Below are 12,617 nucleotides of genomic sequence, written 5' to 3'. Positions count from 1 at the left end.
CAAACACATAAATTTTATATTCTTATTTCATTGTTGCTGGAGAGATAGGACTTTGTTGTTGCAGCAAATTGGAATAAATATGTTTTTACAATTCCATCTTATTATTAAGAGAGATTAGGCAAATTTGGGAGAGGGGGGCTACATACACCCCCCCACCCCACCAAAGATTCTGCTCTTTCTACTTTTACAAAGTTAGTGCATTAATTTACCTAGAGATATAACCAACTAACTCTCTCAAAGGTACCAAATATGGGGTTGTTTGTTTGAAATACCAATGGGACTGTAAATGTAAGCATATATTTTAATTTTATATTTATTTCACTTTTTACATTTATTTTTTTCAATACATTTTATTAATACTGTATTTTTAATGTGGGAGACCATTCATATTTTTACTTGACTAGCCCCCGCACTGATTGATGGGTCTTCCCTTTTTACAGCACTAAAAGATTCAGTGTAAACTGGATGTACAGCTGCTTAAATTAGCTGCAGTTTACATGAAACACCATTTGTTAAAATAAACCTAAAATAAAAATGTCTTATTTTTATGTATCAAAATTCAAAATAGAAATTTTTGGCCATTAACGGTGATAACTGTATTAAGCATACAGAACAAGATAAAAGATACAGTTGTCACACACATATATATTCAAAGCAAAAGACAGAATACAGATTATTTGAATTATATCCAGAATAAAATTGTGATATTGTGTACTTGTCCATATACACATGATTCACACAGATATTTACAAATTCACTCAATGACTCCCATATTATGTTTCTTTAAGCCTATGGGGCATATTCAATTCCGATCCCGAATCGCGGGATCGCGCTGGAACGGCCGTGAATGTAATCCGCGGTACCGCAATAACGTGGATTTTCGTTCGCAGCCCATAGGGCTGCGTACAAAAATCCGCGTTATTGCGATACCGTATTACCGGCAGTTGTGCGCATTTTTCGCGGTAACGCGCGTTACCGCGAATCGGATCGGAATTGAATATGCCCCTATATGTTTAAATTGGCCTGATTATTGTTTTAATGCTTGTCCCATTACTTGGCGTTGCCCTTCCAACCAGGGGCTTCTTAGTACATCCCTGGCATTTAGCAGCTGCTCTCCGCACACACACCGCTGCCTGGTTTGTGGATTTGGACAGTGTTATCCCACTCTGAATACATTCTGTTAAGGTTCGTTTGGTGCATTTATACCATTGAAACTTTGTTTTGACCAAAATGGCTAATCTGATTGGTGCTGAGGTAGGGCTGGCAGTGGTATTAACTAGAATAGGTAATGTCAGCACGTAACACAACATACATATGTCATTAGTGTGATACAGCATTCCCTTATATTCTCGCAGAGAAAATACCTGGGGCATAATACAAGCTTATTTCAGCTTCGCAGCGCACCTAGAAAACCATTTTTCTTAACCTACCATTTGCATGGTCACAGTTGTTAAGCCTGGTGTAAAGCTTTTTTCCCTAAGCTCTTTCTTTTATTATGTGGTTCTGTTTTATGTTTGGAGGAAACAACTCTATCAATTACCCAGTTGTGGACCCGTCATAAAAGTTTACCTTTTTTATTTTGTTTTGTTTTTGAAGTTTTTATTGGTAACAGTTAGAAAGTAATACAGGTCACGCAATCCATCAAACAACTAATAAACTAGGAATTAAAGAGAAAGGGGCAAGTCAAATAGCATATGTGGTTTGGAGGCTAAAATTTGGGCAGTGAGAATTCAAATCTGTATAAAAAGACAGACCCTAGAGATAGGTAGAATGGAATTATGTCAAACCCGGAAAAAGTTTACATTTTTAACTTGTATACTAACTAACAGGTCTTAAGATACATTTGACTAGCTTAAGGCCATTGCCGTTTACCAAATAAATAGTTTTTTGGCTTCATCCAAATTAGGTATACTTTTCAAGCTCAATTTGTTTGATCTAACACATCCATGTTTAAGAACCTTCTCGGAGAAACACAATACAAACCTATTTCCTAAGTGTGTAAGCCGTCTCCTTTTCAAACTAAATTACCTACACGAATATAGCCTAAAATGTGAGATGAATTTCTGTCCTCCATAAGATAATTAGTGCTCCCTCGGCCTTTGCCCCCTCATGTTCATATAGCCCTAACTTTCTCAGCGTACTACTAGTGTGAAAGTACAAGTTAGTATCAACAACAAAAATGTGTCATTCATATTTATGCTACCAGATATGCGACACAAGTCCCCTCCACAACTTCTATTACAGATACATACAAAATAGAGAGAAAGAACACTGTAAGCAGATATCATAATGCAAACTGGTAAATTAAGTTAAAAGACAACCTGCCTGCGCTGCCTTTCTGTCACTCTAGGTCTTTCTACAACTTGAACCCTGGGAAAAGGAAGAAATAATTGGCAATTTTTGCTGAGGACCATTTTACATTGCGTACCGATCAATCTAATGAATCATCTTTTCTCAAGCACGTGATGAAAATGTATAAATACAAGTAATCTTGCTCTTATGGTCATGCAGTGTCCAAAAAATATTTATATTTAGTGGCAAGTTTTGCCCTGATTCATTACTTGGCTTCCTGAACTGCTCCAAGAACTTTATTTGATCAGCTCTTCTTTCATGCAAGAAAATCCCTCGTCCTTCTAAAAAATCCTGTTTTAGCTCAAACATTTGAACAATTTTATTTTCCTGTATATGTTACCAATGTTATAAGAGAATGCACTGACAAATGTTGGTCTTTCTTTTCTAGATAACTAAAATGTACCATCAGAGTCTTCACCAGTAGATTAGGTATTTTGTGCGGTTATTGATTTAAAGCTGAACAGAGTAAAGTGCAAAAATGTAGGCCCACCGAGCAAATGCAGTTTTGTGATATTATGCTCCTGTTTTTACACAGATTCACCAGTCTATATGCAAGCTGCATATATTAGCAGGTCTAGACAGCAGAGTCCGCAGTTGGTGGCAAACTATTGCACCTTCTAATTGGAATAGCTGTGCATGTTGGGGCATTTCTGTCTGAACCGGAGATAAGTGCACTTAAGTAGTGCTCCAAAATACAAATATTTGATTTTGTTTTACAGGACCTCACAAAATAGCAAGTTTAAAGGTCACTTCTCTAACACTCATTCTCCTGGATCTCTCCGCTACTTTCACCACGATTGCTCACCCCCTATTACTTTCATTAGATTGGCCTTCATGACACAGTTCTTTCCTGGTTCACTTCCTACCTATCAAAACATTCCCTGCCTCTACCTCAATCAGCCTCCAGTACTGATGACACAACTATCTCTATTCCTGTTAACCTCTTCTCTTGTCTAATAACTTGTGTGACCAACCCTCTCTTTTTTTGCTATTTCCATCCTCCTTCCTCCCAGAGTCACCAACTCCCCATAAATCTTCCTGATTCAAAACCACAATTTCTCCCAAACCCACTGTACTGATGTCACCATTGACTCCTCCAATCCAATATTTTTTTTAAGTCCTGTTGCTTCCATCTCCGAAATGTTGTTAGAATACAGCCTTTTGTTACCGACAATGCAACACATTTCCTCTTTCTTCTCTAGCCTCGGCTACTGTACCATCTTGATATCTGTCATTCTCCTCTTCCAACTCTTCCACTTCAATCCATTCTCACAAAATCAGGGTTACTATGGATGGTACCCAAGGCCTATCCACTGGTCAGACCTGCAGGTAGCTGCAAGCGTTGGCACTGGAATGCTGGGTCAAAACCTCAGAGGAAACGGAATAGGTTTTGGGTCTAATCTGTAGGTCAAAGTAAAACCAGCAGGGAAGAGGTTGTCAAAGCAAGATCTTGAAGCAAGTGATGTTTATTCGCTCAAGTATCCTGATAAGGACAGTTGACACTGGTTTAAGGTACCAGAGATCAGAAAGTCAGATGAAAGAATGATACATTTCAGTACAAACCAGTGCTGTTTTATACAGTTTTGGACACAGCCTAGCAGGGGCTAAACCAGCCCCCCCCCCCCCCCCCCCCGAACTCTTTGCTGGCCCCAAGAAGTCTGAGTTATTTTTAGTATCAGGATGCAATATGTTTCCCAAAACATGAATTTAAATGAAATTTATACTTAACAAATTTACACTTATCTGTGATATCCTACATCACATGCTGTTTACAATGTTCAGACAGGTTTTAACACACTGGACAAAAGACCACTCAGGAACAGCAGTAACGACCTCCTGTGGTGCATTTAGACTAAAAATGACATGTTACTCAAATGAATAGACTTAATTAGCCTTAATGAGGACTTCCTCTGAAAGCTACACCACAGTCTTCCTCAACGAATGCTTATTGCATCAGAAATCAACACCTCAGAAATTAATGCATTTCCTATACAAAGTGCCACACGATATAGTAAAGTCAGTACATTGCAGTGGTATAAATAAGCGCCCTGCGCTTTTTCCTTTAATCAAATTTATACCATAAGTTGTTTATAAGTGATCCAGCCACAAATGCTTTCATGGACCAAGATCTTTCAAACCACTCATGGATACCCCATGAGTGTCTCGTAGTTAAGTCTCAATAAAAATTAGTTACTAGATGGTACAGGTGTCCTTACATCTTACATATGCTTCACCCTCAAGTCACGGCGGCCTTTTGGAGATGTAACAGTGCCTGCGGCACACTATTCCACGTATGGTGGGAATGTACATATATTACCCATTTCTGGAAGTATTTGTTTACACTCTCAGAGAAGATAGTTGATCATGCGGTCCCGGAGAATCCCAGCTTTTGGCTCCTCTCCCACACCACTATCCTGATTTCTGAATATTAAAAATAACTGCAACACCTGAATAATGCAGCAAGGGCAGTCTTCCCTGTTCATTGGCGCTCGACCTTCCCCCTTCAATAAGTGAGTGGCTCCACCAGGTGGACCTTTACATGCCAATGAATGATCTTGTTTTGTCAGTGATGAATATTTGATCTTCATATCAACATGGTTTGATTGGTTGGAGTTCAAGGAAACGATTGACCATAAGGCTGCCTACGCCTGACACCACACTTCCCCTTACCTCCCCCCTCCTTCCTCCTCTTCCCCCGCCCCCTCTTATTTATGTACTTCTGTGGTTTTCTAAGTGCAACTTGCTAAATGGTCACGGCTTGCTGAAATTGTGTGTTTCAATGTTCACCTGACTGCTTTTGTTGCAAAGCTCTTGTTTCAGTTGTTTGTATACCAAAAATACTTCCTAAATAAAGAACGTATTTAAAAAAAACATTAAAGTGCTGGAGAAGGCACAGCTAGGAGTAATTCTTTGTTGTTTTCTCTATAAATGGACTTGCCCTTTTAATAAATGTTGTGGAGGTGCCAGTAAGTGCCTCATCCTATGCTTTCAATGAAAAGCCGTTTTCTTTATCCAGATGCATTTGATATAGTGACGAATATTTCATCATCATCTAAAATATATATATATATATATATATATATATATATATATATATATATATATAGTTAATGCGATAGAGAAGCCGAAGGTTGTACCATCAACAAAAAAAATAAAAAAATAAACAAAAATAGAGATAAGTAAGGGACAAGAGAAACAATTGAATCAGTCAAAGTCAATATAGGAGACTGTAGAGAAAGCAACTACATAAGAAGATGCAACTAGAAAAAGGAAACATTACAAAGAGAATGGGGAGATAGGAGGCACAGAGAGCCAAACTTGTACGACTTAACATTAAGAGCATTAATGTAATAAACGGAGACGATAGAGTTGGAGTGAAAGGGGCAGGTAGATCGCAAGGAGGGAATTGTGTTACATTTGGGATGAGTAGGCAAGTGTGAAAAGTTTAGTTTTGAGGGAGCATTTGAAAGATTTGAGGTTGTGGGGTCGAGTTTAATTGGACGGGGCAGGAAGTTCCAAATGTGGGGATCAGCACAGCCAAAATCCTGAAGGCGGGATTGTGAGGTGGTTATAGGTGATGAGGGGAAGCAAAGATCATTGACAGAACATAGTGGGGAGAGTAGGGGAGTATTTCTTGACAAGGCCAGGGATGTAGGAAGGAGAGGCATTAAAGAGGGCTTTATAAGTGAAGGTGAGCAACTTGAATTGTACTCTGGAGGGAATGGAGAGCCAATGGAAGGTTTTGTAGTGAGGCATAGTGGAAAAGGAATGTCGGGAGAAGATGAAAAGTCACAATGCCGCAGTCAGCACAGATTTCAGGGGGACAGACTTTTGTCAGGCAAGCCGTAGAGGGGAAGATTATAATAATCAAGACGGGAGATGACCATGGATGATTGTCTTTCTGGCTTCCAGCGAGAGGAAAGGGCAGTATATTTAAATGTGTATAAATTTCCATGTAAACCAATTAATAAGTAGAAATAAAAGCACATGTAATAAAAGCAGTCCCAATGTCTGTTCTTTCTTGTCATTAGTTTAAGACATAACTGAGAACGTAAAAGTTATACCAAGGGGTAGTAGTCAAAACTTTTAAATAACGTTTGATCATTTTCCACTATCTGTATTTATTAGCATTTATATTTAACACTTTACAATTGGGGACAAACACAGTAATAAAACAAAGACTAGGGGGTAAATGTATGAATCTCCGGATTCTTCATCTCCGGCGTGTTCAGCCTCTGCAGCGCTTAAATTTAAAGCGGCGCTGCATTGTAAAGGGAAGTTTCCCTTTACAATGCAGCGCCGCTTTAAATTTAAGCGCTAAATAGGCTGAACACGCCGGAGATGAAGAATCCGGAGATTCATACATTTACCCCTAGGTATTAACAGATAGATAAAGTGGTAAGAGAAACCTGCTGGCAAGCTTACAATTGATAGGGAAATAGACTTTGATATGAGGTTAAGTACCACTTGAGAGAGTTGGGAGAGGTTTTGATACAAGGGACGAGATGTATATTGGTGCAGTTCTGTTAATGTTAGTAGAAATATTTTATATTGGGTTTGGTAAAATATAGGCAACCAATGTAGGGATTGACAGAGCCGAGCAGCTGCAGAAGAACGTTTTGCAAGTTAAGTCTAGCTGCTGCGTTCAATATAGATTGTAGGGGTGAAAGTCTGATTGGGGAACACAACACCAGTAAGGAGGGAATTGCAATAATCAATGCGGGAGATTATGGGGCTAATGCGGAGTGGGAAGTACGCTAATTTGCATAGTGTATCTTGCATGAGATCATTCTGCGCATGCCCAGAAAGGAGCCACATGCATAGGCACCTATGCAGACTTGCATATTTCTGGTACTTTCGCCCCTCTGCATTTGGATAGGGGGCATGGGGTAGGGGCATTCTATCGTAGGCCGAGTGCATAAAAGGCGCATTTATGCAAATGTGGCTCATACAGAAATACATATATATGCCAGTTAGGAGTATACCTTTTGCACCTGCTATAGGGATGATGATGACTTGTGGTAAGCCAGGTGCATATGCTGCTGGTGTGGACGCAATTTAAGATATGTACAACTTTTATATATGGCATCAAATACGGCCATATATAAATATTTTTTTTTAAAGAGTTTTATTTCGATTTTGCGACCAGCTCTACATCAGCCTCTATGAGTGCATGTATTTAAGTTTTTGCAGTATTTCTATCTGCTCACAATCAGGGCCGGCAGAAGCACCTTTGGTGTCGATGGAACCACTTATTGGGTGCCTCATCACCCTAACAATGCCCCCCAATTCTTACCATGTGTTGAGGAGGGGTGGGAGGAATTCTCTTCTCCTTTGACAGACTTACAGGCTAGTACCACACCCCCAGCGTCTCAGTGACATGGAGGAGCCACAGACTCACAAGTAAGAAGCTGATGGTTGGTGCTCCTTCATGTCCGTGGTCGTAGCTTAGTTTGGACATGCCGCAGTGAGAATTACAGTGAAGAGTGACATTATGTCACACATTCAGTGTTTTAGGGGACCCCTAAACCATGGTGTTCTTTGCGACCGACTAAGTGGTAGTTCTTGCTCTGCCCACAATACAACAAAAGTAGGGCCAGAGTGATTTTACAGAAAAAAATATTTTATGTGTCAGTAAATGTTGCTTGTTGGTAAATGGCTTCTGTAGTCTATTACGGTTTATTCATTATATAGCTACTTTATGTAATCTATTTTGCAAGTGGTAAAGGGCTGGGAGATAGATATGTGAGAGTGTTGGGAGCTGGTTTCTTGTTTGTAGTGTACTTTTTTATGTGCTTGTTTATTTCTGAACTATTTAGCATGTCTCTAAATAAATAAAATACATTATTTAGGCACACAGGTTTTGATTGTATTTCGTTGAAGAACAAATTACCATGACATTTTTTTTAATTGTTTACATGTTAATCTACAGTCATTTTAGCTCTTGCCACTGGGTGAATAACAAACTTCTAACTTGTGGAGTAATTATGTTTAAAGGATTGCAAATACCTCATTAGTTCACCCAGAATTGTTTTATTATTTTTTTGGCGGAGCAGAAAATTGAGCACCATAATTTTGCAATGACAACTGGACAGTGAAATTATATGCAAAGGAGCAGGGGGAGACAGATCCAGAATGCATTCTAATAGTATAAACAGAAAGACAAGACTGACCCTACTACTATAGTTAGGGGTTGGAACAAAAGATTTACTTCTATTTTAATACATAGCCGTTAAAACAAGTCCCTTATTTGACAGTTTTAAAAACACTGCTTTATTGTTTTGTGTGTGTTTGAAATGTAAGACATTTCTTGGCTCCCTGGTTGCTGTTAAACTAAAGTAAGTGACCTTGTCATGTAGTTGAGCAACATTTGAAGTTAATGCCTGCCACTTATAAGGCTGAGAAGGATCACATTTAAAATGTACCCCTCTATCCTAATTATGCTTTTTTTTTGTGCAATACTTTTTAAAACAAGTGACTGCAAGTATTTGAAGTTTTCTTGGCTGTTCATCTTGTGCTGTTTACGCTTTCCTTCAAGATAAGAGCACAACGAAGAATAGCAAAGTCACAGCAAATCTAGTAATTCAGAGAGTCACGTGGTATGGTGCTACACTTTCAGCCAAGCCAGCATGATAAGACAGCGTACTATTGGCTTCATGTACTCTCAAGCAGACCAAACCCACAAATACAGGGTTCCATAATAACAGATTTTCTCCATCCTGAAACTTGATGACTGGGTGTCTGACTGTGTGCTTTGAAATCATTTCTGCAGGGAGTAATTGTAGATTCCAAGAAGCAGACAGCCAGCGAGAGGGAAAATTCTGAGACCGCTCTCTTGACACACTGCAGCAACAACAGTGGGGGCTCTTCTATAAGGTAAGGTGCATTTTCTGCTCTTGTTACCAAGGCAAATGTTGTTGCTATGCAGAATTACACTGATTATGAAGCCAGTTACTCATTAAATAAATCACTCGTTTATATTCTTTGCTTTCTGACTTAATATAACGTTTAGTTATGTTGTGCATATTAGACCTACTGTATTAAAATAATTTATTTTTCATTTTATCTATAGTGTTGTATTTGCTGTGTGGTTTAAACAGTTTTATTCTTCATATTTCTGCATGCATATTAATTTGTTTTTCTATGTACTCAAAAGGTTCTGTGTTTGTTTCTGTTATCATTGATATATAGAGTAGTACACTATATATTTGTATATTATGGTATTCATTGTATTGAGGTTTCTATCTATCGAATCACACAGACGGGAAAAAAAATCTGAATTCTTTTCATACAGCATCCTGTGTGTCTTTCACAATCAGCTCTTGTTCACAACAGAACCCTATTTCTGTGGCATGTATAGATGTAGTCTTCCTTGTCTCTATGGGATTTCTAGGTCTGTGTAGGAGGCATAATTTACTGCCTAGCATAACCATGCACATGTTGTTCACTGCTGCATAACCAGTGTTTGATATGTGTAATCCACCTACAGCATGGATAATTTATGGCGAGATATCCCTAGATGTAAACACTGTGATTTTATTTGTATGACCAATTTGTGGGATGCAGTGTCCACAACAATGTACTAGTGTAGTCCTGCTTCTTTCTGATATTTTTATTAGCATGTATGTTAGAAAAATGTATTCAGTTATAGGAGAGAGACTTAAGCCATCTGCAAATGGGCATTAGGTAATTCCGTCTCCACTCCATTCTGTTATTGACAGCTGAAAGGTGGAGAGACAGAAATGTACATAGAGATCATTGATCTTTATGGAGAGACGCTGGTACAGTGCATACAGCCATATTTCCAAAGCTGATAACAGAACAAGGTTGGGGAAAAGTAAAACATGGTCTACTTCCCCCTGTCCCTGGATCATCATACACCTTTCTAAGATGTCCACGTATGCTACACCGATATATGTGCGTTTGTTTCCACTCCATTCAGCTCTAAAAAAAAATGGATGATGGGAGATAACATTGCCCATAAGCAAATGTACCAATGCTAAATACATATGAGAAGCTGAACATTATTATTATCCTTTATTTATAAAGCACTAACATCATCATCATCTATTTATTTATATAGCGCCTCTATTCGGCTCTATTCCGCAGCGCTGTACAGAGAACGTATTCACATCAGTCCCTGTCCCATTAGAGCTTACAGTCTAAATTCCCTAACATACACACACACACACAGACCGAGAGAGACTAAGGGCAATTGGATAGCAGCCAATTAATCTACCAGTATGTTTTTTGGAGTGTGGGAGGAAACAAGTGCACCCGTAGGAAACCCATGCAAACACGGGGAGAACATACAAACTCCACACAGATAAGGCCATGGTCGGGAATCGAACTCATGACCCCCAGTGCTTTGAGACAGAAGTGCTAACCACTTAGCCACCGTGCTGCCCAATCATCATCTGCTATTTATGTAGCGCCACTAATTCCGCAGCGCTGTACAGAGAACTCGCTCACAACGGTCCCTGTCCCATTAGAGCTTACAGTCTAAATTCCCTAACATACACACACACACAGACCGAGAGAGACTAGGGTAAATTTGACAGCAGCCAATTAACCTACTAGTATGTTTTTGGCGTGTGGGAGGAAACCAGCGCACCCAGAGAAAAGCCAGGCAAACACAGGGAGAACATACAAACTCCACTTAGATAAGGCCATGGTCGGGAATCAAACTCATGACCCCAGTGCTGTAAGGCAGAAGTGCTAACCACTAAATCACTGTGCTGCCACTAACATAATACTTTGCACTGTACATAGTGGGGTCATCTTACAAATAAATAGTATACAATGACATATGAAACACAGTGAAAAGATGGAGCTGCCCAAATGAGCTTACAATCTAGGAAGTGTTGGGAACAATTGATGCAGATGGTTGTAGAATAACAACTGTAGCTAGTGCTGGGGAACGTGCGTGTGGTTACTGTGAGGCATAAGCATTATCAGCTGCCATTAATAAAGCAGTCATTATTGACTGGCCTTACTGTGCCGCTGCAGGTGGTGTGATATGTTTGGAATGACAAGAGGCAATTATTGTAGAAATCTTAAGACAGTCAGCTACTGGCAGCCATGACTTGTGCCCACCGAGGCCTGAAGGCTGAAGGCTCTGTCTATTGGCTCAGCCATAGACACCAGCCACTGAATCTTGAATATGGCTGTGGAGAGATGCAGTATTTGCAGGGCTGATAATGATCAGGATCTGCACTGAGAACTGGGAATAGGGTATTTATCCCAGAACCAATATAATAAATACTTTACACTTTACAGGGGCTGGAGAAAGGAAAATTTTAAATTGTAAAAGGAAGCCCCCTTTTTAAGAGTGGATTGAAAGACTTCCTTGCAAGAAATAGTATCTGTTGCTATTATTCGTAAACAACATAATTGGTGTGATCAATAGAGTTGTTATTTATGGGTTCAGAATGAAATGTTATTCTTCCTGATGATGTTAAATTTGGCAGCTTGCTCCTTTGTGCTTTGTTTTGACTTCCTCTGGAACAATACACCACAGGTAACATTTTAAAAAAGTTAAACCTAATGCACTTGAGTCTAATACAACCTCCTTGTGACAGGATGGGTTTCTCTGCCACCCTGTCTTTTGGTCTCTGCTACAGTTTATATGTGTATTTTTCCGTCAGCAAATTGACATTACTGACCACTCCTCCTGGTGTTATCTGTCACCAGACACTTGCCGACTGTGAATGCCAACTGCTAGTTGTCGGAGAGTAGTCACTGCCACCACCAGACTCTTTCACCGGCATTTGGAACCGCTTAATTCTGGGTGATGCAGCTCCTCTTTTCTAGTGACTACAGCTGTAGCTACTGACTACATACTATGGATCAGCATTGCTAGGTAGCAGGCAGATTGTAGACACAGGAAGCTGGGTTCAACACCCCACAGCAGGGCATCAGATTAGAGTGTTATCTCTTATCTGTTGGTCCTAGGAATATAATATAGTAATAGGCATATTTGGCTTTAGGGGATGGATAGCCAGATCCCGAGGCAACGTTCTCCTTGCTGACACTTCCTGATAATTCTTTGCATGCTTGGTCTTCAGTTGAATCCATGGGTCACAGTTAGCAGACCCACCAGCAGCCACTGTACTGTGGCTGCTGGGGGGTGGGGTGGGTGACTGTGCAGCGGTTAGATGCCACCGCTGTACTGGGAGTTTGCTTCTGCAGCCCATATTTTACCACCAAGGCTGCAGGATCACCGCCGGTACCTCAAGACTCTGGTCGCCTTAAACTGGGACTGG

At 39.8% G+C, this 12,617-nt stretch overlaps 1 protein-coding gene across 2 annotated transcripts in view; it reads left to right on the top strand.

Moving 5' to 3' along the window:
* SHROOM2 (shroom family member 2) overlaps positions 1-12,617 on the top strand; it is a 195,204-nt gene that overhangs the window by 126,289 nt on the left and 56,298 nt on the right. For both annotated transcript variants that reach the window (XM_075196461.1, XM_075196460.1), the window contains exon 5: positions 9,125-9,228. In XM_075196461.1, the coding sequence (XP_075052562.1) occupies positions 9,125-9,228 (104 nt within the window). The remainder of the gene's footprint in view (positions 1-9,124; positions 9,229-12,617) is intronic.

The sequence above is a fragment of the Mixophyes fleayi genome, chromosome 2 (genome assembly GCF_038048845.1).
Source record: "Mixophyes fleayi isolate aMixFle1 chromosome 2, aMixFle1.hap1, whole genome shotgun sequence".
Taxonomy (NCBI): Eukaryota; Metazoa; Chordata; class Amphibia; order Anura; family Limnodynastidae; genus Mixophyes; species Mixophyes fleayi.
The sequence above is the reverse complement of the archived record's forward strand: the minus strand, read 5'-3'. Positions and strand labels throughout refer to the sequence as shown.